The sequence below is a fragment of the Anas acuta genome, chromosome 3, assembly GCF_963932015.1.
Source record: "Anas acuta chromosome 3, bAnaAcu1.1, whole genome shotgun sequence".
Taxonomy (NCBI): domain Eukaryota; kingdom Metazoa; phylum Chordata; class Aves; order Anseriformes; family Anatidae; genus Anas; species Anas acuta.
The window spans coordinates 25,396,045-25,423,774 of record NC_088981.1 but is presented as its reverse complement, the minus strand read 5'-3'; the positions used below and the strand labels follow the sequence as shown (position 1 = coordinate 25,423,774).

The 27,730-nt window shown below is 42.3% G+C and overlaps 1 protein-coding gene across 7 annotated transcripts; it reads right to left on the bottom strand.

The window, feature by feature from the left end:
- Nucleotides 1–326: 326 nt before the first annotated feature.
- Nucleotides 327–23,966, bottom strand: EDARADD (EDAR associated via death domain). Of its 7 annotated transcripts, none has more exons than XM_068676241.1 (6): nt 23,800–23,966; nt 12,490–12,551; nt 10,705–10,744; nt 7,508–7,596; nt 4,442–4,487; nt 327–1,940 (listed from the first exon to the last, which is right to left on the bottom strand). In XM_068676241.1, the coding sequence occupies exons 2-6, from the start codon at nt 12,490–12,492 to the stop codon at nt 1,564–1,566; spliced, it is 555 nt and encodes a 184-aa protein (XP_068532342.1). In that variant the 5' UTR covers nt 12,493–12,551; nt 23,800–23,966; the 3' UTR covers nt 327–1,563. The 7 variants fall into 7 exon arrangements, with proteins under 7 accessions (XP_068532342.1, XP_068532343.1, XP_068532340.1 ...); XM_068676242.1 differs by having other exon boundaries at nt 12,490–12,548; XM_068676239.1 differs by lacking the exon at nt 23,800–23,966 and adding an exon at nt 21,041–21,179 and having other exon boundaries at nt 12,490–12,548.
- Between the last annotated feature and the right edge of the window lie 3,764 nt (nt 23,967–27,730).

Sequence of the window (27,730 nt, the reverse complement as noted above, 5' to 3'; positions counted from 1 at the left end):
TTAGTCTTTACATTTAGCTCTTCTGTAACCACATCCCTCAGTATCTACAGTATAATATTAGCAGAGGTCCCTTTTCACTCTCTTATAGAGACTCAGAATGCAACCTTACTTAGACTTCCCTCGGCTTTGCTACCAGTTCTTAATTGGTCATTTCTACTTGAGAGAAGTAAGCAGTGCATCAACCTGTACCTCATTCTAGTTTTGCCCAACATCTTGAAACACTGTTCACCATTGCTTTGGTATCTACACTTATGAAAATATTAGTATTGTCTACTTTATACAACCTATGATATAACCGATTTTTCAGGAGTTTTTTTTTTTTAAAAAAAAAAAAAGACATTAGAAAACAGAAGAACAGTAGGAAGACAAAACAGTTTCTAAAAATATTTTGAATGTAAACAGTGTAATTCAGAGTATCAAAATCCCTTGAGATACATCAGTCTAAACCCATAGAGTGCTTTAATAACCATCCACATAGGCTGTAGGTGAATCCACCTGTCAATTTCCCACTAGAGTGGCTTTAATCAGTACATAAACTTGTGCTAGTTTCATGCAAGTGTGCAACTACTTTGGTATAGGACAGAAAGTAGGTCAGCCCACAGGAGGACTCTGAAGAAACCACAGTTCAAAAACAGGAAAGTTATATTCAAAACTAAGGATATGCTGTTGGTGAGGCATTTGCTGTCACCTCACACTGCAAAACGAGAGACATTTGAGACAAACAGATAAGAATACTTGAAGTTTCTTCAAAACTATGAAAACTAATTTTAAATGTCAAATATTTTAATTGTGTTTTGTTTTCTTCTTCTTCTGTGGTTGTTTTTTGTGTTTTTAATCCCTAAATTTATGGTCTGGAAAGTCTCTCTGAATCGCATTTCTTCATAGCAAATATACGCCCTATAATGTATGAGTATACATTTACTTCAATGTCTAGTCTTGTTCGTAAAAGAGATCCAAAACTTAATTTTACCACCTGAATGTGATGTTCAAACATTGAATTAATTCAAATATGCAAATCCAAACTGCTACTTGGAACACTAAGGTGTTCCTGTGCCAAAAACAGTGTCATAAAGCTTAAAAAAAAAGAGGGAAAAAAAAAAAGAAGAAAAGAACAACAACAAAAAAGAACAAAAAAAGAACAACAACAACAAAAAAAACACACCCTCTCATCTTCTAACAGGTAAAACACACAAAAGTTGTGGAATGGCTGCCAGAAAGGCAGACTTGCCTTCTAATTGGGGCTTCCCCAATAGCAACAACACACAACTGACATGGTTTGCAACTGCTGCAGTAAAACCGGTGGTCTAGGTTTTTCATTCTTCTGTTCCTTAGGAAGCATTTGCAGATTCAAGAACACAACCTGCATTATTCCGTCCACTTCTGAAAGGTTATCTTTGCAGCCCTGAGGGCACAGACCATACATATATGTATACAGTACATAAAGCTTACACGGTATACAAACTGTCCATACAGTTTCTGCCTCTCTCTCACAAGGGAAGCTTCCCATCTACTGGTGGCAGCTAGTCCCAACATTTCACAAGCAGTGACTAAACCTTCTTTGACCTACAAGTCATTCTGGTAATTTCTGTTTCCTCTCTTGGGCCATTCCTCCTCCACCCATTTCAGCAGCACTTTCACAACATCAATTCTCTTATAAAATTTACAGAGCTCAATCAGCTGCTCCACAGTCCTGTCGCTATTCCGTAGCAAGAACTCCAGGGTAGGACTCTGGGGCTTCTGTTCAAGGAAACACAATTCATCATAAGTCATCCCCCACTTGCTTGCTAAGTTTCTCCAGTTTTTCACAGTTGGATGGCAGGGATCCAGCTTTAGCCTCACTGTGTACAACAAGTCCTCATCATTGAGCATGTCGCTGATGGTTGGTGCACGAAATAAGCACAAGGAGCAGGTGCCATTTTCTTTGCAGCTTTTCTTGAGATCTGCAGTTAAAACCATTACATGAAGAGAAGTTAGGATTTGTTGCTGTGGTTTTACCAAGAACAAATGTAAAAGCACAAATGTTTGAAGAGCATTACGTTTCACAGAATCATTTCTGAAAAAGTCAGAATAGTGGCATATTAATGCCCTTCCTTATGAAATTAACTTTCTAAAACTTTTCTTGGCTATGTTCATGGGCTATAATCAAAAGGACACTATTTTTGGAAGCATCATATTTATCCTCTTACAGAAAAGATGTGCAGTTCCTTCTAGTATAAGCTGGGATATTCCATTTTTGTTTTTTGGGAACTACCTTGCATCCTTCAATCTGCCATAACCCCTACATACATCTCCAAAAGGAGTATGTGCACATTACATGCATCTCGTATAGATATGTTGCAGGATCAATTTCTGAGCTGCTGCTTTCATAACAATATGAAATATGTACACCAGGAGAATCTTTACACGACTACAAAGTAGAAGTATTTTGTTTTCCTTTGCTTTGTAAGGGCTCTTAGAATAAAAGTTGCCCCTGTTATATCAAGCAAGCCTATTTTAAATGTACATTATAGAAGGAAGTAAAGAGCATACTCCTCCACATGTAGAAAAATAAGATTATCGAGTTGCTGGAAGTAGGTGGTGATATGTTCCAAACTCTACATGAAATATGAAAAACTGCCATTTAGAGGTTTCCTCCACACAGTATCTGCCCAGTGCCGAGAACAATACCGTACCATCAGACTGTACTATGTATTATGTATTAATAACCTGTAAAAGCATATAGAAAACAGTTCTAGCTATGGTTCCAGTTAAATACTAACACCTTTAGCACTGCAGTAAGTCTAGGGCGTTGTTTCAGCATTTCGGCTACAGATATGACACTAAACAGCACTTCTTGAAGGCAGGGAGAATTTGATTTGTCCAAAGAGTAATGGATAATGGATGCAGCCTAGAAGCATTTCCTAAAACTTTTGCTCTCTGGCCTCATTGTAGAGCGTGAAATAGGGAAGTAAGTATAATTTTACTTAGGATGAAACTCTCTGAAAAAGGAAAGCTCCAACAATAAAACTGATATAAATGAAAAGATTGGTTAGAAGCAATCAGAGTGTTTTGGTGTCAAATGACTGTGAATAAATAAATCAGTGACTCTGATGTAAAAGTGCTGGATCAGTGCCAGTTCAAGGGACCTGAACTGTATCCCTAGGAAAGGGCAAATCTGGCAGTCAGTGCCGCCTACTCTTACAGATAACAGCATATGTTATCTTTTTTTTTTTTTTTTTCCATTTGCAGTAATTATTGTAAGATTGTGTATAAATTCCAGAAAGACCTACAGAAAGCGACTTTTTATGCTGAATACTGGTGCTGATGAAAGCAACTGAGCTGAATGTAGCTTCTGCGTGCACTTTGTTTGTTTGTTTGTTTCTAAGGGAAGAACAGGCTACTGTTATTTTTGTAATACTGCTCATCAGCTTGCTTTCTGAAGTAGGCCAAAGAAAACTTCTTAAGTTTTCAACAAGTTAGGACATGCCGCAACAACACTGCTGCAGACAAATAACTTCATACAAACGCTTAGATTCCCTTTTAAAGGGAAGCGTGTTCTGGTAACATCTTTGCTCTCAGGTAACATCTTTGCTCACAGGCCTCACAGCTGTCCTCTAAGAAATGTATATATTAGGCATTCTGCTCTTCTTGTGCACTCTAAACTCTTGCTGAAGTGAGACAAAACTTGCTCGCTTCACTCATAGCAGGATTTACTTACACCAACGAGGCAAAATGAATGTAATCCAAAATTCTGGCTGAGCTCAAAGAGCAGGAGAACGCCCTGTCTAATTTCATTTTATTTTGCTTTGCAAGGATGCCAGAGTATGTTTTATCCTCCAACAGAAGAAAGGAAGAAAGGGTAAAGAAAGCAAAGGGCTCAACTATAGGTAAACAAAATTAAACCAACCTGCTTCTTGTAGATACCTGCTTCTGGTACTTGCTATACTAGATTATCGATAGGGTTATACAGAATCCTGGTTTTCTAAGATGCTTTGCATTTGGTTAAAATGATGACCTACCTACCTAATTGCATTATCTTAATGTTACATGACACAAGAACCTTCTTAACCAAATGTTGATTTACAGTTCTTCGCTGTTATATCAACTGGGGTGTATATTGGCCACCACCCCTCAGTCTGCCTCCAGCTGAGCTGAAACCCCTATGGGATAAGCCCCCACAGCCAGCTTCTGCTCTCTCCAAATAGCTGTTTACAGATTTCTATCCAAAGTGGATGTACTAGATGCATTTGGACAGCCTAACTTACGTATTTTGTATGGTTTGCATTATTGATCACCACCACCTTTAAAACAGAGGTAGCTGTAAATGACACTGGTAATGAAATGAGCACAAGCATTGATTATCCAGAAAGTTCTAAGTTATGATGAATAGCAGTTTTTAATAAAGCCATCTCAAAGAAAATATAGGAATAAAACATGTAGAAAAGTAAAGCTGATATATTACCTGAAAGTGATTCATCAGTATGGTTTTGCGTGTCTTTGTTTTCTGGCTACAAAGCAGAGAATAAATATAAATCAAAACATATTTGAACATCAGGATAACTATTTGGCTAATTTATAAGTGGCAGGAGATTACTTAGAAGAATCCCAAGCTACCTGTCAGACAGGGAACATATCTGGTATGAGAAATTACAGACAATCTGCAGACTTTTCAGGCAGCATTTTTATGATTTTATCTCACAAAACAGCCTGGATTGTTTTATCTACTGAAGAATGTCATCCTTATTAATCATATGCTATGGGGTTACATCTTTTGAACAATATGCTCCTACTCCCTCTTTCCTCCTGTCCACATTTTTCACTTTTGTTTAGTTTTCCTTATTTGACTGTTGTTAACACCAATTACAGCCCTTGCTGTTTGAAAAATTATAGTCTGGGCACTTACCAATTCTTACAAGGTGACCTTGCTGCACACAGTCATGAAATACTACTCATACTGTACACTTGAAAAATAGCTTTTTTTTTTTTTTTGCTGACATACGTACAAAGCTGTTCAATAATTCATGTAGTTTGATTAAAAAGATTTAAAAGTTTTATAACAAGAAACCTGAGACCTTTGCCTGTAACATGCAACAGTAAGGGAATGCTTCATTGATATAGTATAAGTGGAGAAGCTCTTTAACAAACTTCTTTACATATATAGAATTTTGTTCTGGACAGCAGGTGGGCTTGAACATTTCTGCTGGCTCACATCTAACCGTCCTCCTGTTTGAAGCAAACATTCCCTCAGGGGCTTTTTGTCCACAAATTAAACACAGCAAAAATACTCAGCAGCTTGAGACTGCAACACACGTTTTAACACTTCAATTCTTCTATATAGAAACCGACGTCTAAAAACTGGAAGGCCAGCACCTTGATCCTAGGACTGTAGGAAACTGCAGCTGCCCGTACTTAAACTATGCGGGTGTGGAACCAGATGAAATAGCTTTCTTCTATTGAGGATTTAAAGATGAAAGCAGAAGGGGATTTTCCCCTTAGATAACTGCAATAAAGCATTTTGATTTTTGTATTGCATCATTCTTTCAAAACTATCACAGCAAGCTTCTTAGCGTTTTGCAAGCTGTGCATGCAAACACAAGACCACTGTGTAACACCAGTCTATTCCTACCTACTAAATCTTCTGTACTAAGAAATCCACTAAGAATATAGGTAATTTCAGCTGATGTAGAGAAACATACATATATACAGAATCCAATGATCAAGAAGGCATGTTATCCCCAAAATATTTAAAGACTTTGTCAGGAAAGGAAAAATGTGCATGTTGTTTTCAGCATTTCTCTTCCCTGGAAACTGCAAGGACATGCGTGCAACATCACATCATCCCACAGTGACTGGTTTCTGCTCAGAAGAGATCTGAGGTTGCACATGTTGCTTGCAACAGCATCATCCTTGCCATTATCTTCTAGAAACCTGCTTTTCCAGAGACACCACGTAAGCTTTCCATGGCCAGAGGTTTTTAAATTTATAATCTTGGCCTTTTTGCCACGTGAGCACCCAAAGTTCAAGAAAAAATTGATACGAAAATCCCAATTATAGCCATTGTCTCCATTTCCTCTAATTCTTTAAAAGTAGAACAGTATTGATTCTTGAGGAGCAAATCCCCATAAAGGTAAGTTACTGGGAGAACAAGCAGTTGCCCATCACAGATCAGCCTTCTCAGCTCTCTGTTTAAAGAGGAACAAACAAAAACAAAGGGAAAAAAAAAAAAAGAAAAGTGGTAGGTATTTTTCACTTAGTTTACAATAGCTCAGTTGCAGTTCTGAGCTTCAATAACTTTTTCCAGACTATGAATTCATGCAGGTTCCAAGTTCATGGTGAAAGCTAATACCTAAATGCCTCTTGGAGATGCCATTATACTCATGTCTCATGACAAAAATAACAGGAGTGGCTAGTACTGCAGCAAGTACAAAGAAATACTTTGGATACTTACCTGTGCCATTCTTATGTTTCCAAAATTGGTATTTGTACTGATCTGTTATTATCCACTTTTGTCAAGCCAAATGCACTCAGGTTTACTCATGATTATCATCTTGTAATATAATTGCAATAAGACAATGTATTGTCACTGTCCATAAAATGAAAGTATTAGGCTAGAGTATTTTTTGCCTACAATTAAAACTCAATCAACTTCTACAGGTTTAATCAAAGCTATAAGCCTATGTATAGTCTGAAGGTAAGCAGAATTTTTTCCAGCTCTGTAGAACTATTAATAGCCTAGTATGCTGAATTATCCTTATAGTAACTCTAAGTGGACAACAAATGCTCTCTTCTTGATGATGGGAATGAAACAGTTACCTCCATCATCTGTGAAATGCATACCAAACCCATGTTTGTTTCATGAAAGTCAGCTGGGACTCTGGCATAAGGAACTCCTTTTAATTCTTCTTCTCGCTGGGCATTGCTCATTCATTTCTCTTCTCCAAGTTTTCTGCTCAACCCAAAGAGAATCAAATTGAAATTCAGCACATAACATTCACCTGAAAGATGGTAACCATGGAGCATCACGGTAACCACGGGGGTCACTCAGCACTGCCTACCCTATGGCAACGTCAGACTTTACACTTGGTGGAGGTTATTTCCACTACGGATAGAGCAGTGTCCCAAAGTCAGAGCAGAACAATCAAATGCCTCCCTAGGACAAGACACAAGGAGTCCAAAACCCAGGATTCAGCCTCCTTTACTTATTCTCTGCTCTGGCTCTATTTTCAGCAGGGAAGAGGGAGAGCATGCAAGACAAAGCCTTAACTCTACATTGGCTCTTCTTCAGAGCATCTATATGCTAATGAAAGCCTAGTTAAACTACAAAGCAAACATTAATAATTATTTAGCTTTTCTTTTACTTTTCTCCTCAAAAGCTCATTTCATTGAACTCCGGAAAAAGAAGCCTATTTCTGGTCAATTTTACTGAGTAATTCCATGTGCTCCACATACAGTCTGAAAACATATTCATTTGTTAACATTTAATTAACAGCAATAACTTAGTTTACATACATATATCATTTTTTCTTACCTGTTGAACTAGGCCAGTATCTGATGTAAGACTCCTGATGTTCACAGATGCGATTTCCAGTGTCACTTGATCTGTGAGGTATTCCTCATCTAAGACAAAGATTGTGAAAAACTGGTCTTCCAACCAAATACAAACTTAAATAGTAAGACTATCAAACATCCATTATAGGTGTCCAGCATACAAAATTTAATTCCACATCATGATCAGTCACTATGAGATGCAGGATCAAAAAGCCCAAACCAGTAAATTGGCAGTGACCACAAGAGTCACGCAGTCCATGACTGTGTGAAGAAAAACAACACTTGCAGAGATCAAAAAATTAGGCAAGAGTATTTTTTGCCTACAATAGAACTCAATCAACTTCTACAGGTTTAATCAAAGCTATAAGCCTGGTGTATTAGTGTTTAAAAAACAATCGCCATGCTGTTTTTGAGGCAAGAGTTACATTCTTTCAGAAAGCTGACCAGGAATAGTACCAAGAGAATATTAACTGAGCCAATACATCAAAGCAGACTTAAGAAGACTTCCAAGTCATTATAATCCTTTTTGCTTTGCTTTTCTCATCACCAGTGATCACTGTTGAAATATGTACTACATAAATGTGTATTTTTTCTTCTGCCCCTTTGTGAATTAGGCTCATCCTACTTATCCCTACTACACAGGGGTTTCCTGAAACACTAAAATAATCTGTTTCAAAGTGCATTTATCACCTGCCTTGGTAGTCCATTGAAAAACACAACACTCCTCAATACTACACAAACTGATTACCTTTCAAGCTTCACTTCAGCCCTCAAAATGGGATACAAGGGATGCATAAACCTTCTGTGAACCTAATGAAAACATACACTTTCACTCTGCGTGATTAATAAGGGCCTCGTTATCAAACCATCTGCACAAATCCCATGGGTCAGGTGCTGACTAACCATTAACAGGAGCTTGAAAGAGGTTATGTTCTACACATATCTGAACACTCCATGGTGGAGACTGCATCTGTAGTACATTTCTTCTTGCTGTTTAAGAGGTATGATCTCATGGAAGTACTGCTATTACTTTTATGAATTGTCAGGTAACAGAAAGAAGATGTATTTCCTTATCTCACTCAAGAAATTCATCTGAATCAAAGAAGTCAACCTTACACTTGTGAGAAAAAAAAAAAAAAAAAAAAAAAAAAAGAAACACTGGCTCTCCTTTTTTTCTTTTACAAGACTGTTGAAATTAAAAGCCAAATAGCATTCCACTGCCAGCAGGGTAAATGTTTAATAAGCACCACCTTTTTTCTTCACAACCATAGGTCTAGAGACAAGGAACAAAATTCCCCAAAAGTCTGGTTGAAAAAGCTAACTATTGGCATTAAAATTCCACTTTGTTTGTGTGGAAACACTACATGCCAAATTTGTTCAGGATTCGAGTGGAAGAAGAATTATAGTCAAAGCATAACATAAACTTTAAGCCTAATTCTGCAAGATGAGAAGGTCACTCAACTCACCTTTAATTCATCATCAGTAGAGGGTGCTAAGACCTTGGGTAAGTTTGGTCCCCAAATGGTCCCTTGACTGAGTAAAAAAGGAACAAAACTGTCCCCCCCACTCCTCAAGGCCAACGTACTGTTTATTCAACCATTAAATCTGAAGCAAACAGAATTTTGTGTTACACAGAATCAAGCCTGCACATCTGTGATATTTTTTAGCACACAGGCTCATATTTCTCAGTCTTTATTTTTATAGAAATAGTTATGAAAATACTTTCTCATTGAGCAAACTGAGAAGGTATCACTTATACCACTATATAGCACTGATGTCATACAAGTTTCAAAATTCATGTTAAAGAAGACATACTTTGAAAAATAAAGTCAAGAAAAAAAAATAATTAAGAAAAAATAGATTCCGGAAATGAACAGAGTATTAAGAGGTATTTTTAACACTTCCTACTCTAAAGAGGAAATATCAAGCTATATTAGTATTCACATCTATTTAAGCTATTTAGTATTTACATCTCTTTACACTTGGCAAGAGCGTAAATTAAAAAACTATAAATACACCAAGTCCATCTCCTTCCTACTAAAAGCACTGAAGTTTCCACTCCCTTTCAGCTTTCCTTTTTAAATTAGATGCATTTACCCAATGTTGGATTTTAAACAAGTATGGCAATATTAGAAATTTAGGAATTTATCTAATTCTGAGGGGGACCTAATGTCATGGTAGAATTAAGAATATGTCACGGAAAAGAAGATTACAGAGAAACTTCTTTAATGTTAGTGAACAGTTTTGAAGGAACAAACCACACCTAACTGCAATTAAACAGGAAGTAGTTTATAATTTCAAATTAGTTTTCATCCCACATTCTACTTTTCCACTGAGCACTTTGAGAAGATGCTCATTTTCTCTGGCTGGCTCCCTTAAGCCCCCAAAATAACCTTCTAACCTTTCTTTAACCCCAGTGGTATATTGCCCACGCTTCTCAGCAGTTTCCATTGTGACTAGCTTCTGCCTTGTTTCTTGTGTCTGCCCCAGCACAGACGTGCTGTACAATTCAGTGTGCAGAACACTTCAGCTGCACAGTGATCATTAAATGCTATCCAGCCAATGGCAAAGACAGGGATAACAAAAAACAACACGTCACGTGTCAAGGAATCTATAAAAGGGATATTGACACAGTCTAAAGTATTTGACTTGAGCGCAATACAGAACCTGCACAGGATGTGAAGGTTCCAGACTGGATGGTATTCATACCTGCTGCTCAAGGTAAAAAGTGGCATAAAGAGTTAAGTGGTTATAGGGCTGGGGATGCAATTGGAAGCAAGAGAACTGCAAGGTATTTCTGGATTACATTTCCAATAATCTGAAGGCACTGGTAATCTCTTCAAAGCCATGTTTTAACATTATTGTATCTCTACCCTCTGTTCTCTGAACACCGTGTTTTTGGTGGCACCACTGTATTTTCCTTGCATGTTGAATCCCAATCTTCTTAAGATAGTTGTGACTTTTAGATCACAACCAAGTGGGGCAGAAAAATTCAGAACCTATAATATGTACCCCGCTAATCTTCAAATATAGAAGATGACACATTACATTTAGAATATAAATGTCTAGGAAAAAATAAGAGTATTTCAATCCTCTGGATAACACTGATGATGTTAGTGTGTATAACAACACAGATCTACGACACATAACCTAAAAGACAAAATTCATACTGCTTACCTTTAGGTACTCCTGTGTCTTGGACAGGATACTTTTCAGTCTGTCACAAAAAGGCAAGAGACACAAATGTTTGTTATCTTGAATGTAATTCTGCTGGAGAAACAGCATATAAAAACTGCATAATTATAGTTGCATCTCTAAAATTGCTACTAGCTGATCTATCTACAGTCAGATGTAGTATCTCAATTTCTGCATAAGAAGCACATTACTCCCACTGCTACTGATCACTGCATGCAAAAGTAATAGCTTTCAGGTTTGCTACAGTATTTTTAAAGGTATTACAGTTCAGTGAAGAAGCAGAGATTGGAAAAGGAGTTTTGCATTTAAGCAGCAAGATAGCAATCTAGGAAAGATAATGCAAATGAAGAGTAACAGAGACTATTTCAAAAGCTCTTTAACAGATATAAACCTCTATTAAAATGTTACTGCACTGAAGGAAAAAGAATCTCATTCCCTTCTGCTCTAAAATTAAAAAGATTATTAAGATACAAAAGAAAACTATTGTTTCTGAGTCTAAGGAGATAGCTACTGATTTCCAGGCATCTGTTATAACTTGCTACTAAGCCTAAAATCCACCTCCTTCCCTGTGACCCCTATCTTTACATAAAAATAGGTGAAACGTTTCATAGAACTTGATAACCAAGCATTCAGATTAAAGACATATTAATTTAAGGGGGTAGGGATAAACAAACTTTCATCTGTTTTCAAACTTTTCCCCACCTTTTAAATATTCCCCTTAACAAAAATAAAATAAAAATAAAAAAACAGCTTTAACTTAGTCAACCCACAAAACTGGTCACAAAAGCCTGTATATTTTGCAAAAGCTTGCTAATACACATCCATGCACACAGACTGCAATAATGGATCCCAGGGAAGGATCAGCATTTAAAGCACCAGTGAAATTTTCAAAGTTTCTTGCTGATTCCCTGCTGAAAAGCTTCAAAATGAGAAGAAAGCACGAAGGGAAAGCAATAGCTTGTTCAGTCATCAACCATAAAATAAACCAGAACATTTGAATCTGTTTATATAACTCCATTAGAGAACAGTCTTCTCTTGGGTACACAGCGCTGTTACTCAGAGGAAGTAATCCATAGCAACTTCAGAAAGAACTCCTCTTACAAAACTTTTCAGAATTTCATACTCCCTTTACCTGATGTAGTCCTTGTTCCATCATAACATTGCTGGAACGACAGCTTATAATGCGACAAAGGTTTGTCATAAATGGTGTTACTATGCGAGCAAGCACTAGGGAGCACTGTTTGGTCTCTCCCTAGATTTACCCATGTCTGCTGTAAGGCACCAGCTTTTGGTTTAATCTTTCCATCACCTGAACTCATCAGACAAAATAGGTACAGGAAGGAATAACAGCTTAATACAATTTACATTTTAAGCCTTAGCTGGGTTTTATTCCAATCCATATAGACAGAAGAAGATCAGCACCAATCTTACTCTTCTTTTATTAAATGAAAAAAATGGTAGTCATAGCCTCTCTAAAGGCTAACCAACGGACAGCTCAGCTTATAAATCTATCCCCATTTTTTTTTAACTCACATTTTAAATGTACAGGGTTAGTAAGTTAACACAATTATACAGGTAAGCAAAACCCTATATATATATACATGTGTATATATATGTATATATACACATGTATATATATATATGTGTATTTATATATATATATACACACACACACACACTGTTAGAGTTTCTTAAATATTTTACTAATTTCTGCACAACTGTAGAGAACTATAATGATGTTAACTTTGTTAGAGCAGAAACACATACCATTGTTATGGAAAGAGTGCTTGGATCTGTATCCTCTACTGGCTCTTTTGCTCCGTGATCTGCTGGAAATAAGTAAGATTTATCAATGCATAATCCTCAAAATACTTCTGTCTGGAAATTCATATTTTGCTTATTTGTCTGACCAAGGCAAAGCATAGCTACACTGCCATTACACGCATTATGTCAAGCTTCATTTACACAAGAAAACATGACAAAGTAGAAAACGTCACACATACTAGCACAGGGATGAGAAACTACGTGCAACAGGGAAATCCAACTCAAAGCTAACAAAAGATAGACTGAAATGAAAATTCCAAATTATTTTTAGTAAAAATAAATAAATAATTCACAAGGCAATTCAGCAGTAAAGAGTTAAACCCAACAAATCTGCTAAAAGGTAAGTTTCATTCTCCAAGTGGTAGCACTCCATTTTTTTCCTTAAAGGGATAATTCAAACAGTAAACATATCCACTGCCCCATTTGAGGTAAACATCAATTATTTTTATACAATTGAATCATAAACTTCAATTATATTAACATCAAAAGCATATAAAAATAAATCTTCAAAGCACTTGCAGGTGAATCATTAACTGTCAACCCCTCTACACTGATGTCTAAATTGACAAATAATAGCGAAATAGTGACCAAAAGCACAGAGAGAACCTGAAACAAATCTCATACACAAGCCAGGATTCACAACAGCACTCCTTCATTTAGCACCTTCATCTCCTTTCCTCACAGAAGACCTGTTCTGTTGCTAAGTATCATGTTTTCAAAAACTATGAAAAGCATTTTAAGTGATGTAATAGGATTTTCACTCCATTTTTGTCACTCTCACTCCTATACTCACCACAATGATTTCAGCCTCAACCAGAAAGATGTGTTTTAGATCAACATTCAGTGATTATCTTTTTCAGCTCACAAACACAGAAATTAAAATGCACAGTATAAACACTGAGTCCCCAAATAGCACTGAAGTTACACAGACCCTATTTTAACTCAAATTTAGCAGTTCCACAAGTCTGGAGCACATCCTCTGTACACACGTGTTAAACATTTTTAAAAGGCATTTTTAAAAGGCATCTATTAAATCTCCTATGAGCACGCTGCAGCACAAAGTTTAGCATGCAAAACACATGCAGAAGAGGAAACCAAACCAACCCAAAATGCCACACTCCTGTCACACATGCCCTGTTAAGGATTAAGTCCCTGCTCCAGCAGCATGGCATCAACATGTCGCTCTGCATGAAGCCTGCCCTGATGGCAGGGGCCAGCACAAACAGCCATAAGCTTCCCACGTTGAATGTAGGGAGGGTGAGAGTCAGACTGGGACAGGAGTCGGACAATAAGCTGAAGTAAGGTGCTGCTGGAGTTGGGCCAAAAGCAGAGGATTCAGGTGGGAACTGTGTGCTGGGGAGCTGCGGAGGAAGCTGAGGAAAAGAGAACAGCTGAGAGACCCACCCTGAAAAGGAGAATGGAAAAAGGCATGGGGGCATGGAGAGCCAAGCAAAGCCAAAGACATCCAAAGTCTCACTGCTCCTTCTACTGTCTGTGAAGATCCAACAAGTCCCTTATCATTAGTTTGCTCTGGAGGCTTCACAGCTAGCTATTCCTTACAAGTTTTTGGATGAAATTAAAAAGAAAAAAAAAAAAAGCCTATAATCAAAAAACACTTTCTTTTGCCCTCATAATTTAAGGGGAACCTTAATGTAGATGGAAGAAGACTCCCCGAAAGGTCAATGCCCTGGTGAACCTCAGTGGCTCCTGTAACTACAGAAAGCTTCCTTCCCTATCTGCCATTGCACCTCTGAGATACAGCCAAGGTAGACTGCAACACCACTAAATATTACTTTCCACGATTCAGAGGGAAGCACCGAGCGAACGGGTGAAGGTCTGAGAATACAGGGATTCTGGCTGCAGGTGAGTCACCACGGTCTTGTTGACCACTGGTAGTTGGTGGATAATTAGAGAACCACAGACTTAATGTTTAATTGTGAATAAGGCATTTAAAATGCCATGTCCCCTCTCTCCTTCCCACACTTATCTCCAACAGTAGTCTGCAACTCATTTCATACAGCTAGATGCAGGTGCACAGAACAGCAGGGAGGAACGTTCTCTGTTTATCTCGAATGTAAAACATCCATGGTTTTGCATGTTGAAAGGCTGACAAGAAATACAGATTATCAGCTAACTGTATCAGCAGGCCACCTGATTTCAGTTACCTTGACAACTTAATAACGTCATTTTCTGGGATCCTTCAAAAAAATCACTGTCACCATTCTCCCCGCTGACAGCATTCAGCCACTGGTGTGCATTTACCTCCCCACAATTCACACGTAAACCAACCCAGATGCACACAGGTCAGGTTCAGCGGTTGCTCCCAGCACCTGATGCCAGCTGCCCAGCAGCTGTCGGGGCTCTTCTGCCCGAGCCTGTCCAGCACAAGCAGCCTACAACGGGAGCAGCCAGCTTGTGCCTGTCAGCACGGTTTGTTCAGTACTGCTACCCTAACAGGGATGCAGCGCTGTGCACTGAGAGTGGTGTGAACAGCGTGTCAGTTTTATTCACACACCTGCAAATTTCCAACCCTATGTCTGCTCTTTGTCTGCACATGGGAAGGAAGCCTGAAGGCAAGTTTCTGAGACCCTAGAATTCTGACCTTTAAGCAGAAAGAGGCTCACAAAGCACCACATAGTGGATACAACATTCCCCTGCTACGTTTTTTTCCCTGCAACGTAACCTGGACACCACCAGCAGCGAGTGAAGAACTTCAGGCCTACCTTCGTTCTGTAAGCCAACCATACCCATGGAAGATTTCTTCCGCACCAACACAGGACATACACATCCGAAGTACAACTCAAACAAAGTGATCACCCCCGCTTGAGATGAGCTCTTTGATTAAACACAAATCAACAACCGCGTGTTGACAGCAAGCACGTTAATTTCAGATTTGAGTAAGAAGAGGAAAGACAGCAAGTCATATTAGAATATTCAGTTCTCTGAAAACAATCTAAAGTGTGCGCAGCAAGCTTGTAAGCTGGAGCGTTTTTGTTTACCCGTAACTACTCAAAACTCTGTTGCTGCATGAGCGGACAGGTAAGTTAAAATGGGCAGGCCTGAGAAAAGGCATGAGACACCTGAGAGAAGGCACTCCGAATTGCAAGTGCCATTAGCCATGCAAGTTAAGAAGCGTTGCCTTGCTAACCACCCACTTTGGGATCTCAAAAAAAAAAAAAAAAATGAGAGAGAGAAAAAGATAAAGAAAGGCTTTTTAAGGCGCTGCTAGCAAGCCCGACTAACACCCTAAACGCCGGCGCAGGCTTGACAAGACAAGTTGCACTCAATCACACCAGCGCGGCCCATGAGAAATTATTCCCGAGCTTAATGAGCGTGCGTGGGGGGAAGGGAGCAGCCGACAGCCCCTGGACTTTTTGCTTTTTCAATCCCCGCCGGGCCGGGCTCCCCTCGGGGCTGCGGAGCGCGGCGGTGCCCGGCTCTGGGCACGGCACGGCACGGCCCGAGCCTCGCTCCGCGGCCCGCAGCGCCCGCGGCGACGCCGAGCGGCCGCAGGGGCAGGGAGCGGCCGCGGGGGGGCCGCCGGCGCCCGCCCCAGCCCGCCCCGCTCCCGTCCCGTCCGCGCCGTCGCTGCTCACCCGGCGGCAGCGGGTCCCGCGGCGCGGCCATGGGGGCGCAGCACGAGGAGCGAGCGGCGCCCGCCGACGTGCCCGGAACCGCCGCCCCGCGCCGCGCCGCCCCCTTCCTGCCGCAGGTAGGCGCCGGGCGGCCCGGGAGGCGCTCGGAGGAGGAGCGGGGCGACCCCGGCTCGCCGGGACGGGGCCGAGGAGCCCCGGCACAGAGCGCGCCGGGTCGGGCGGGCAGCCGGAGGCCGGCCTCTTGCCCCGCGGGCGCCTCCGATACCCGGCTGATGCCCAGTGCTTTGATGGCAGCGCTTTAGGTCCCCACCGCCACCGCTGCCACATTCTCTCGCTTAGGGCTTCACTACGCTTACAGTAATACAAATTGCTTAAGTGGGGTCCATGCATAAAATTAGGTTCTAAGAAAGATCACGTAGTTCAATGCTGTACAATACACACAAAATAAAACAGCAAATCTGACCGAATTGGTCAGCATGCCATTATGCAGGCTACTTGTGCATCTTAGCTACCTTCCCGTTATCAGCGAGGTCACTTCACAGGTGAATCACAGAACCATCAGGGTTGGAAGAGCCCTCCAAGCTCACCTGGTCCAACCATCACCCAACCACCAATCCCACCCCACTAACCGTGTCCCCAAGCACCACGGCCAGCCTTTCCTTGAACACCCCCAGGGACAGTGACGCCACCACCTCCCTGGGCAACCCATCCCAGTGCCTGACTGCTCTTTCTGACAGAAATGTCTCCTCATTGCCAACCTGAACCTCCCCTGGCGCAACTCGAGGCCATTCCCTCTAGTCCTGTCACTGGTTACCTGTGAGAGGAGGCCTGTCCCCAGCTCCCCACTCCTTCCTTTCAGGCAGTTGCAGAGAGCAATGAGGTCTGCCCTGAGCCTCCTCTTCTCCAGACTAAACACCCGCAGTTCCCTCAGCCGCTCCTCACAGGATTTGTGCTCCAGGCCCTTCACCAGTTTTGTTGCTCTTTTCCGGACATTCTCCAGGGCCTCAATGTTCTTGTAGTGAGGGGCCAAAACTGAACACAGTACTCAAGGTGCAGCCTCAGTAGAGCAGAATTTCACCTCTGGCAACCAGCTGATGCTGGAGGAACTACAAGTAGCCTTCATTGGGAAAGCATTGCAAATTGAGTGTTCCTGCACAGTTCATTTTCTATCTCATGCATTTTACAAACAAACAAACAAACAAAAGTCATAATGATTAAGTTGCTCTTATATTCAGAATATAAATTAAAACAGCAGCTCATTCTGCTCTCTGGATTTTTGCTAATACCTGGATTTTTTGTTTTCAATAATTCTGTTAATTGTGAAATCGTGAATTCTCAGGAAATAAGTTTTTTTGTGAGGATAACTTTTATGGCCTGACATAAATGGAGTTTTTGCCTTTGAGTCTTACACATATGCAATCACATACAAATCTTTCTCTGCATATAGATACCCTAATTTGCAAATTAGGGTAACAGATCACTAACGATTCTGTCATTCATAATAGGTAAAAAAACACCAGAGAAACTTTTTTTGTTAGGTCTAGCAGTTGAGTCTGGCTGTTCACTGTACAGATTGACTGACTGCTGTTAATACTGAAACTCATTCCCAAAGGGAGGCATTTCTTATGTTGAAAGGGTAACCCTGAGCCTAATTAGAAATAAAATTGCTGATTCTGTATGTCGCCCTGGATTTCCTTAGAGAGGCAATGTTTTTGGTGATGGATAATTAGTTTGACACTGAGCAGAAAAAGTGTTCCTACCAACAGGGATCTGGAGAAATGCTGGAGTAACAATTGGAGCCGCTCCTGAAATTGTAAGCAATGACAAATCCACAGCAGAGCTAAGAATTCCCTGGGTTTTAAACTTGTCAAGCTTAGGCCTCAACAAAATGAGTGCCATATCTGCCCTGATGACCTGCATATATATATTGTCGCTGTGTGCTGTTTGAAGACCTCTGGTCTTAACCCCAGAAGCAGATATGGTCTGTGACTACTAACACAATCCAGGAATATGTGTATAAACTATATAAAAATGTATCCATTAACATCCTTCAAAATATCCCTAGGGTAGTGTTGTTACATAGGCAGCTGTAAACTAGGAAAACGTGTTAATGATTGGTGTGAGGTGTTAAGCCAGGTTTTACCAACAACGTGGCACATATATAGTTATAACTTACACCCTGAAATTCCCACATTAGTATTCAGGAATGATTTTATTAAACAATAACAGAATAATTCTATCAGAAAAACACCTGTACAAGCAGTCAAAACTGTCTAATGCTGTTAAAAATCATGTGTGTGGTGGTGTTTTTTTTTTTTTTTTTTTAAGTGTATCTGTAAATTAGATTAGCTTTTCAATTAGATTTTTTTTTAAAGTTATTTGTAAAGCACTCTTGAAAATAATGGAATATGGTAATAGAGGCCAATATTCTAGACAACATTACTGCCTCAAAATCATAATTTAATATTTTTTACTTAGTACTTAAGGAAGATTCTGCAATTACATGTAAATATCTCTAATGCACTGTCAACAGTACAGATTCATTTGGCTGTTACATGCCTGTTCTTGTATCATACTTTAATGAGATACACCAAGATCTTTGCTACTTAACTAAATGACCAGTCAAGAAAAACAGAAAATATTTTTAAAAAACAAATACAGCCATATCACACACACACAAAAAAAAAAAAAAAAAAAAAAAAAAAAAAAGTAAGATAACTATAAGCAATAGCATTCTCTAAAACAGTGGATTAGCTCTCTAACCAAATTTTTGTATTAAGGACAACCTATATCTTATCTTGCTGCAACCCTGTAAGCTGCTAAATTCAGTGCAATTAATGATAATGTAAAGAGTTCAGGGTTTTGTAAATTTAAACTCAAATATGAAATGAATATCCCTAAATTGTTTTTACAAACCAAGGCTACACATGCCTCTCATCCCTTCCCCAGCCCTAAAGCAAACAAAACTTTGATGAGGACAAAACTTTTCCCAAAGGTCTTCAAATCATCTGGTAATCTAACAGATCGCCAGTTCGCTTAGTGTTTGAAATAACAACTCACATTCACAAAGGGGTTTCTTGTCTTCTGAGCACAAGATTGCAGATGAAGTTTTTTTCCACCCATGGAGAATATATTCCTGTCCAGTAAAATATTACTGCTAACTCCCCCTGAAAATGTTCAAAAACTTTCTTCTAACTGATCCTCAATGTATTTATTTATTTATTGCCACACCACTGACATAATGAAACAATAATCTTCCCCTCACTGAGAGGGGTTGCTAATAGTGATGTTAGCTGTGGGCCTGCCAGTACTGTGAGGCAACCTTCTTTACTCTTCTTCATTTGCTTTGTACATGTCAAGAATCTTTAAGGGAGTTTTTATTAAGTAGCATACTTCTGTTTCAACATAAACTCCTCAGCTCTAGCGTATTTCAGTAGAGTTAGGAAACGTATCCTGGCATTTTCTTTCCCAGGTATCCCTCTATAGCTTTCAATTGTCAGCAGCTTCAATATGTTGCTAGACCAGTTTGTTAAAACTCTCAGGCTGTTTTGGAGTAGGAATAATTAACCAGCAGCTAAAAAGTTAAAATTACTTCCTTTGCCAGTGATTATATTGGTCTGTTCTTTTACAGTTGCACAGGAATGTCACAATTTAGACATTTATTTGACAGCAACAGCACTATATGGAGGGAAGATAAGAAATGACGTACCTAGACCACCTTATGTAAGCCCACAGATAATCTGTTTGCCTTACAGGCCTGCACAATACAGGAATGTTCCCACCACTCCGGGGGCTGTGTTGCATCCAAGTCAAACACAAGCCACAGAAACAGTCAAACTTTGCTTTCTCTGGATGAAAATATTGAAAGTGAGCGTAACATGACTGGCTTAGGCTGCAGCTTACCCCCTCTGAAGGGGCATGAGCTTCCTGCCTGGCTGCTCTGTTTTTACGGAACATACAATAATTTAGTTGACACCCATGCCTCACCATCAGGTTTGTTGACAGATAAGCACGCACACAAAGTGCATAAATCTTGGGGTGTTTTTGGAAACCAGATTACTTACGTTCATCTGCACCTGCTATATTCAGAAGTTTGACATAGTCAGTAGAGTCATCTCTTTACTTCTTCAGAAATGACAGGTACTACAAGAATGACAATAAGCCACCAGAGACTACTTTACATCTACACTTTTGACTGAGGTGATGCTGTCATACATAACAAAAAGCATTCTGTAAGCATTCAGCAGTAACACATACATAAGAAACATAGGAATCAAGGTACAGGTGCATAGCTAAGATGTAGTTAATTTTTCCATCACCTACAAAAAACTTTTTTTAAGCATGCTCCCCGTTTATACTTTGCTATTTTTTATTTTTATTTAATTCCTTTTTTTCCCCTTTTTCTTATACTTATTGTGAAGATACTGCTATATGCTATTTTTGTATTAGGAATTTCCCTTTTTATCACTGTATTGCATTGGACCTACACTGTGTTGTCCATTTACAGGCTGTAGTCCTCACATTTCTCTTGCTTATCTAGACATCCATGGATACTTCGAAAAATTATTTGCAACAGACACCAGTAGGTGAGAACATGATACAGAATCACAGAACGGTTTGGGTTGGAAGGGACCTTAAAGACCACCTGGTTCCAGCCCCCTGTCACGGGCAGGAACACCTCCCACCAGACCAGGTTACCCAAACCCCCATCCAGCCTGGCCTTGAACACCTCCAGGGATGGGGAATCTGCAGCTTCTCTGCAAAGGGATATAAAAACTTGTAGTAGGCCTAATGACACAGCTGGAAAAAAAAAACATGTTTTCAGGTGTACAGCTGTAGTGGTCCTAATGGACCACAGAACTCACGTGCCCCACATCTTGTCTGCTTTTTGTACTTACATCAGATGTTTTACCAGAAGTTGTTGCCTTACTGTATCCTCAGATCTTCATAGTTAGCCTACCGTAAGATACTCCATTGCCCAACGGATGCTGCACTCTCACTGCTGGTGTTTGCCAGACTTGAACAGGAATTTGTGACGTATTGATTCCTCTGGTTTACTTTTGCTAATTTTAGAAATGAGTCATTCAAATGTTAATTTGGAAAAATAAATAAGTAAAGGCAAAAGTTTCAAGGGCAAAAAATTTCCAGAAAGCCGTGTGTCAGGTTACTGAAATCTAGTTCACGTACTTGGCAAAGCAGCTGTGATTTGCCCAGCTTCTCATAAGGTGAATTGTGCCTGTTCACTCACTTAAGTCTAATAATTTCTAAGATACGCTTTTGCATGGCAGATGACCACACACAAATTCTGTGTACAACCAGAGTGCATGAGCTCAATTCCGACAAATAAAATCTGACCAAAAGGGACCAAGTGAACTAACAGAAAAAAAGTGGCCGAACTCCATCAGTACCAGTTCCCACTGTGCCCTCCCTGAAAACCATAAGCAAGCTTGGCCAGGGAGGCCGTGTAATTGCAGATCTGTTGCATCCATTATAAGGCTTCCTGTTACTCTCTGTGTACCCAGATCTCTGTTCACTCTAGAGAACTATGTTGTGATGGAGAAGAGGTGACTGATGTATGTTATTTAACTCTTATTTACTACTACAGAGTAACGTTTTCAGTTCCTGTATTTTTCGCAGACAGAAAGAAAATAGTAGAGCTTGCAAAGAAAACATTTTTACCAGCAATGCATGTTGTGAAATCACAGAAGATGCTTGTTCTTATGCTAAGCAACACACATGTGCCTTGAAAAATTAAATATATAGTCCAGACTCTCTTCATGAACCCAGCATGCTATAAGCTATTTGGATAGAAGGCATGATTAACCGTCTCCCCAGCAAGGCCTGTTCTCAGCCCCTGCTAAAATACTGTAACATCACGGCAAGTTTCTTTAAAGGAAAGGAGCTTAGCACAGATGCCCAGTTTTGTAACATTGTTTGCAATCATAATACCATTTCTCCTGCAGATGTTTCCTGAAACTGATTTCACAAAAAAATTCTGTTAGGATTTTTTTCCATGCTTCATTACTCTACCAAAATAACATTCAAAGGTTGAAATCGACACAAAAACAGAAGAAGAATATACGTTAGAGTTTAGAAAATAGTAGTAAGCAAAATTCAGCTGATACAGTAAATACATATGCAAATAAGGATTTTTTTTGTCTTAAAATTACTCTGTAAGGAATTCATTTTGTTTTTGTCTTACAATTACTCTTTGTACACTTCTACAGCCAACGCTTTATGCTGCTGATACTGCAGTCAAAAACAAAACCGTTCAACACAACTTTCAACGCAACTGTTCAACGCAACTTTCAATGCAAGCAGGACTGTTGGAGGTGAATAAATAAAGTATTTTCTGTAACTCACATAAAATGTTCAGAACTAACAACCGAGTGAACACTGAGTTGGAAAATATGGGAGTTTACATCTAATTTGTATAGTCCTACATATAGTGCAGGTGTGTGGCAGTTGCAAGCGCTTGGTACTTCTAAGGTGTTTTTTTTTTCCTGTTTTATTACTTATTATTAAAACTGTGCCTATAAAACCTATAAAATGAAAACCTATACAGTGAATTCACCTGGATCTACCAAATAGAAACCGTACCTTTGTGAGAAATACAAACTACTTGCAATAAGTCATGGAATAGCAACAGTGTGAGCCAGTTGTGGCCATGTAAACATCACCATTAGCTCTTCTGCCATTTTTTCCTCAAATATCTAGCAAATATATTGGCCCACTGTTGCTGAAAGTAGGCAGAGATTATAATTTTATTCTTCCCAAATTATATGTTACATCTTGTCTCAGTGACCAAACTATAAAACTACTGCCTACTTCATTTCATGTTCTCTGGAATTCGTAACTATCAGACCTTCACCTTTTCAACACATTTTCAGCAATGCAAAAAACTGTGACATACTGGTACTTAAGGATAAAGATAATGGAAAACTATTTTGAATTTGTAATTAAATGTAAATAACCACAGCCAATTTAAAAACTTGCTCACAAAAATAGTTTCCCTGACCTTAATGCTTGTCTCCATACTCCAGGAAAGGAATATTCCCCTTTAATAGAGAGAATATGAGACAAACCTGGGTTAACGGATGGATGAAAAATAGAATCCTAGTTCCAGCACATGAAATGCACATGAAATCAGGGGAATACTCATGTTTCTCCACAAAAATACAAACTTTTACGAGCCTGCAAGTGAACTACAGCCATGCAGATAACTGTTGGGAACCAAAGATTGATTGTTTCTGAGCTTTTTTTTTTTTTTTTTAAAAAAAAAAAGCACTTAAAAGGAACTGAAAAGAAGCAGCAGTAAGTTTTAGATCAGTTCCCATACCTATCGGCAAAGCAAAGCTTCACAAATTCAATTGATGCAATATAATAGCTTTCAACCCCTCAGCTGCCAACCACTATGCCCTAAGGAACCAGTAAATACTTAATAAATAATAAAATAGAATTAGCTGATCTATCAGATCTATCAGTAAGCAGACACTGGAAGGGATGGTCCTACCCTCTCTTTCTCTCTGGATGCGTGACCTGGCCTCTTCCCCTGATCAGACTGAGTGATGGAGCAGCCATAATGTGTGTCAGCTCAGCGGGCTGCTCTGGCAGAAAACTATCCATAAAAAATAAATAAATAAAACAGTTCAAGTACCTTGTGAATTGATTTACCATGCAGCTTCAGGATTGCTATGGGATGGGGAACAAGGAAGAGAAGGAGTTAGAGGACCGCCTCTTGAGGCCACTCAGGATTTCCTTAGCCCAGCTGTGAGGTGAACCTGCACCTGGAAGGTCCTGTGGGCTTCCACTTCCTTTCACCTTCCTCTGCTTAGCAGGACAAAAGCAGCCGGCCACATTTGTATGATTTTGTCCCCTTTCTCCAAAGCCCCCTCTCCTGTGTTGCCCCACGCGATGATGTCTCCAACGCACCGCAGGTGTTGAGGAGAAATATTTCTTCTCTGAGAGCACGAGGGCTATCAGAGGGGTGCAGCAAAGGGGGAGGGGGGGGTACCGCATCCCCGGCCCCTGGGAACTTGACCCCGAAGCCAGGGCCAGACGCCGGGGTGCTGCAGGGCAGGGCGGGGGGGGGGTGGAAACGTCGGCCCCCCCCCCCCCCCCCCGGCCCTGCCCCCCCCGGAGGGGTCTGGCAGCAGAACAAAGGCGGCGGCCGGGAGGCGGCGCGGGGGGGCCCCGAGGGGCTTCCCACGGGGGCTCGGGAGCGGGCTCGGGAGCCCCCGGCCCATCCCCGGGCCGCGGGGTCGCTGCGGTGGGGGCTGGGGGGGGGGGGGGGGGTCCCAGAGTCCCCCCCCCCGGCCCCTCCCCCTCAGGTCCCTCCTACCCAAGCCCCGCCCCAAATTCCACTCGATGACGTCACCGCCCAAGCACCCCCCCCTTACCGACTTTCCAACCGGCAGCGGGGGGGGGCTCGTCTCAGATCGGCGTCATCTCAACCCCTGAGCCCTCCTCTCAACCCAACCCAACCCCTGAGCCCTCCTCCCAACCCCTGAGCCCTTCGTGTCGTATTTGGGGAGGGAGGGAGCGGCTGATGTGGAACTCGACCACCCGCCCGAGCACAAGCACCACGCAGACACCAATTCTTATCAAGAAGATTTATTCCTTATTTATTCCTTCTCCGGCTCTTCCGTCCCCTTCTGCCGCAGGAACTCACTTCGGTACCGCTGTCCGGCACGGGGTCACGGAGCTCCGGAGCTGGCGCCTGGCTGTGGGATGAGCCTTCTGCTGCGGCTGCCGTGGAGGGGAGAACTCCTCTCCTAAAGTCCTGCAGCTCCCTCAGCAGCCTGAGGCACTGCTCCTTGTCCCCAAAGACATACACGTCGTTTCCCAGAGCCAGAGGAAACTTGAGTTCAGGGCACTCGTCTGGACCCTCCGTGGGTTGGCAGCCGTGGCGAGGTGAACGGCTTTTCAGTTCGGGTGATTCTTGCCCCAGGGACTGCGGGATGAAGGACACGTGCCGTGCTCCCGGTTCTTCGCTCCCATCTACAGAGCCCTCGTCCGAGGAAAGGCAGCACCCAGGGATGTCGAGGGTGACACCTGACGTCGAGGAACTTGCGTAGATGATGGTTGACTTTTCCGAAGCGTCAGAGCCGTCTTCGTGGTTCGTGAGGTTCCGGGCCTGTGCTGTGGGAGCTGTCGTCGCCTGGGGCAGTTCTGAGACGATCCAGTTGGAATTTTTTCTTTTCTCCAGTTCAAGTCCTTGCGAGAGCAGCTCACATTGCTGCCTTTGCTGCTGACACCGCTGCTCGGACTGTGTCAGCTGCGCTCGTAACGCTTGCGCCTGCTCCGTCTTTGCAGCAGCATTTTCAGATCTTGAGGCAAACTCTTTCAGCTGCCTGACTCTTTCCCTCACCTCCTTGGTCAGGAGGCCCACCACCCTGATGTCCTCGATGAGCCTCCGTGCCTTCTCCGTGGCTCCCAGCAGGGAGCCCTCGTCCTCCGGAAGGCAGGCCTCCTCCTGAAGGAGCCCGCATCGCCTCCCCGGCTCCTGCAGGGCATTGAGCAGTTTGGCTTTCTGCTCCAGAAGCTGTCCGCCTCCGCTGCCGGGGGGGCAGGGCTCTTGCTGCCCTGAGACCTGAACCCCCACGTGGCGCTGGCCTTGTGGGGCCGCGGCCTTGTCCCCGTCGTGGGAGGCAGGCGCCCTGCACTCGGCCTTCTTCACCACCTCCTTGTAGAAGAGCCTTCTCTGCAGGCTCAGCTTCTTCTTCAGGGCCAGGATCTGGGCGGCGTCGTCCCGCTGCCGCTGGAGCAGCTCCTGCTCCCGGCGCCGCTCGGCCTCCTTCTCCTGCAGCAGCTGCCGGAGCTCCGCCGCCCGCTGCCTCCGGCTCTGCTCCTCGAGCTGCTGCAGCTCCCGCGCCCGCTCCTGCTCCCATTTGGAGCGTAGCTGCTGGGCCAGGAGCTGCCGCTCCTGCTCTGCCCTCTTCTTCATCTCACGGGCCTCGGTGTTGAGGCGCTGTTGCAGCTCCTGGGAGCGGAGACGCTCGGCCTGCAGCTGGGCCCGCAGCGCCTCCAGCTCCTGCCTGTGCTCCTGGTGCTGCACAGGGCCCCGACGGGATGAGGGCTGACCACGAGCCACGGGCCCCTGGCCATCACCACCGCCGGTCATGGTTTCAATAACCACTACTACTAACTAATAACTAATAATAATACTAATAACCACTACTAATAACCACTACTACTAACTGGCAATAATAACCAGAAATAACTGGAACTCGGTGAACGGTCACCAAACGCTGCCAGCAATCGCCACCAGCAATCGCACGGCCTGGGCCTGAGAGGGACAGCAGGCTCTGAGCCCCCAGCAAACACCAGCACCGCACAGCAGCAGAGGCAATCCCTACTGCTGGCCCTGTGGGCGCGAGCGGGGCCTTATATGCTGTGCCCTGGCTGTGACATCATAAGGGAGGGATGACGTCATATGACCTTAGCTGGCGGGTCTGTGCCCCAACGCCCCCGGCAACAGCCTCAGCACCAGGGGCGCGGAGGAGGGAGGTGAGGGGCTGGGAACCCGTGCAGGCATCACGCAGCCGGCAGCGGTGGCCGGTTCGGAGCTGCTCCTTTACTGAGCGCGTCCACAGGGACCTGATGCCCTCCGTCTTGCCCGTTTATTACTAAATAAAGGTCTGTTCCAGCGCACGTCCTTTCACCTTCCTCTGCTTAGCAGGACAAAAGCAGCCGGCCACATTTGTATGATTTTGTCCCCTTTCTCCAAAGCCCCCTCTCCTGTGTTGCCCCACGCGATGATGTCTCCAACGCACCGCAGGTGTTGAGGAGAAATATTTCTTCTCTGAGAGCACGAGGGCTAATGGGTTTAAACTAAAAAAGCGTAAAGTCTTAGCTCGAGCTACACTGGGGGTGCTTGGAAGGCTTGCATGCACAGTAAAAGCTGCATTTCAAACACCCCAGCTGGGCCCTGCTGATTAAGGAGGTATTGGGGAGGCATTGGGGAGGCAAGGACAATCCCCAGACATGGACTGTATATCTCGAAACAAGACACTGGAACTCATGATAAGGAAGCGGCAGACGGACAGAGAAACAAACGTAAGGACTATAAATCTCAAAACTGGACATTGGAATTCATTATAAAGATACAACAAACGGAAGAATTGGCAACAACCAGCTCTGACAATTAAGAAACGTGACAATTCAGCAGATTCATGACAAAAGGTGAAAAGTACACTGTGAGGAAGACTTGGGGTCTTCCTCCCAGAGACCCCTGCCCACGTCCCAAAGACCCCTGCCCACAATTCTTAGGAGGCTCTACGCAGGCGCAAGGTGCCAAAAGGCTAATTAGCATGAGAAGCGAGGGAAGGCGGGGATAGGTAATGCATACGTATAGGCGCTTGTAGAATATTGATAGATTGATTGTATAAATTCAAGACTGCTTTTTGCTTTGGGCATGCACGATAGGTGGAGAGATCCCCCGTGTATCCAGCGCTGCAATAAAGAATATACCACTTAAAGGAATTTCGGCTTCGATCTTTGAATCAATCTGGCACCCCAGATGGGACTACCTCTCTGCCGGTCCGCAGGACCCGCTGGGGATAGGACTCCCTAGGGTACCCCCGGGA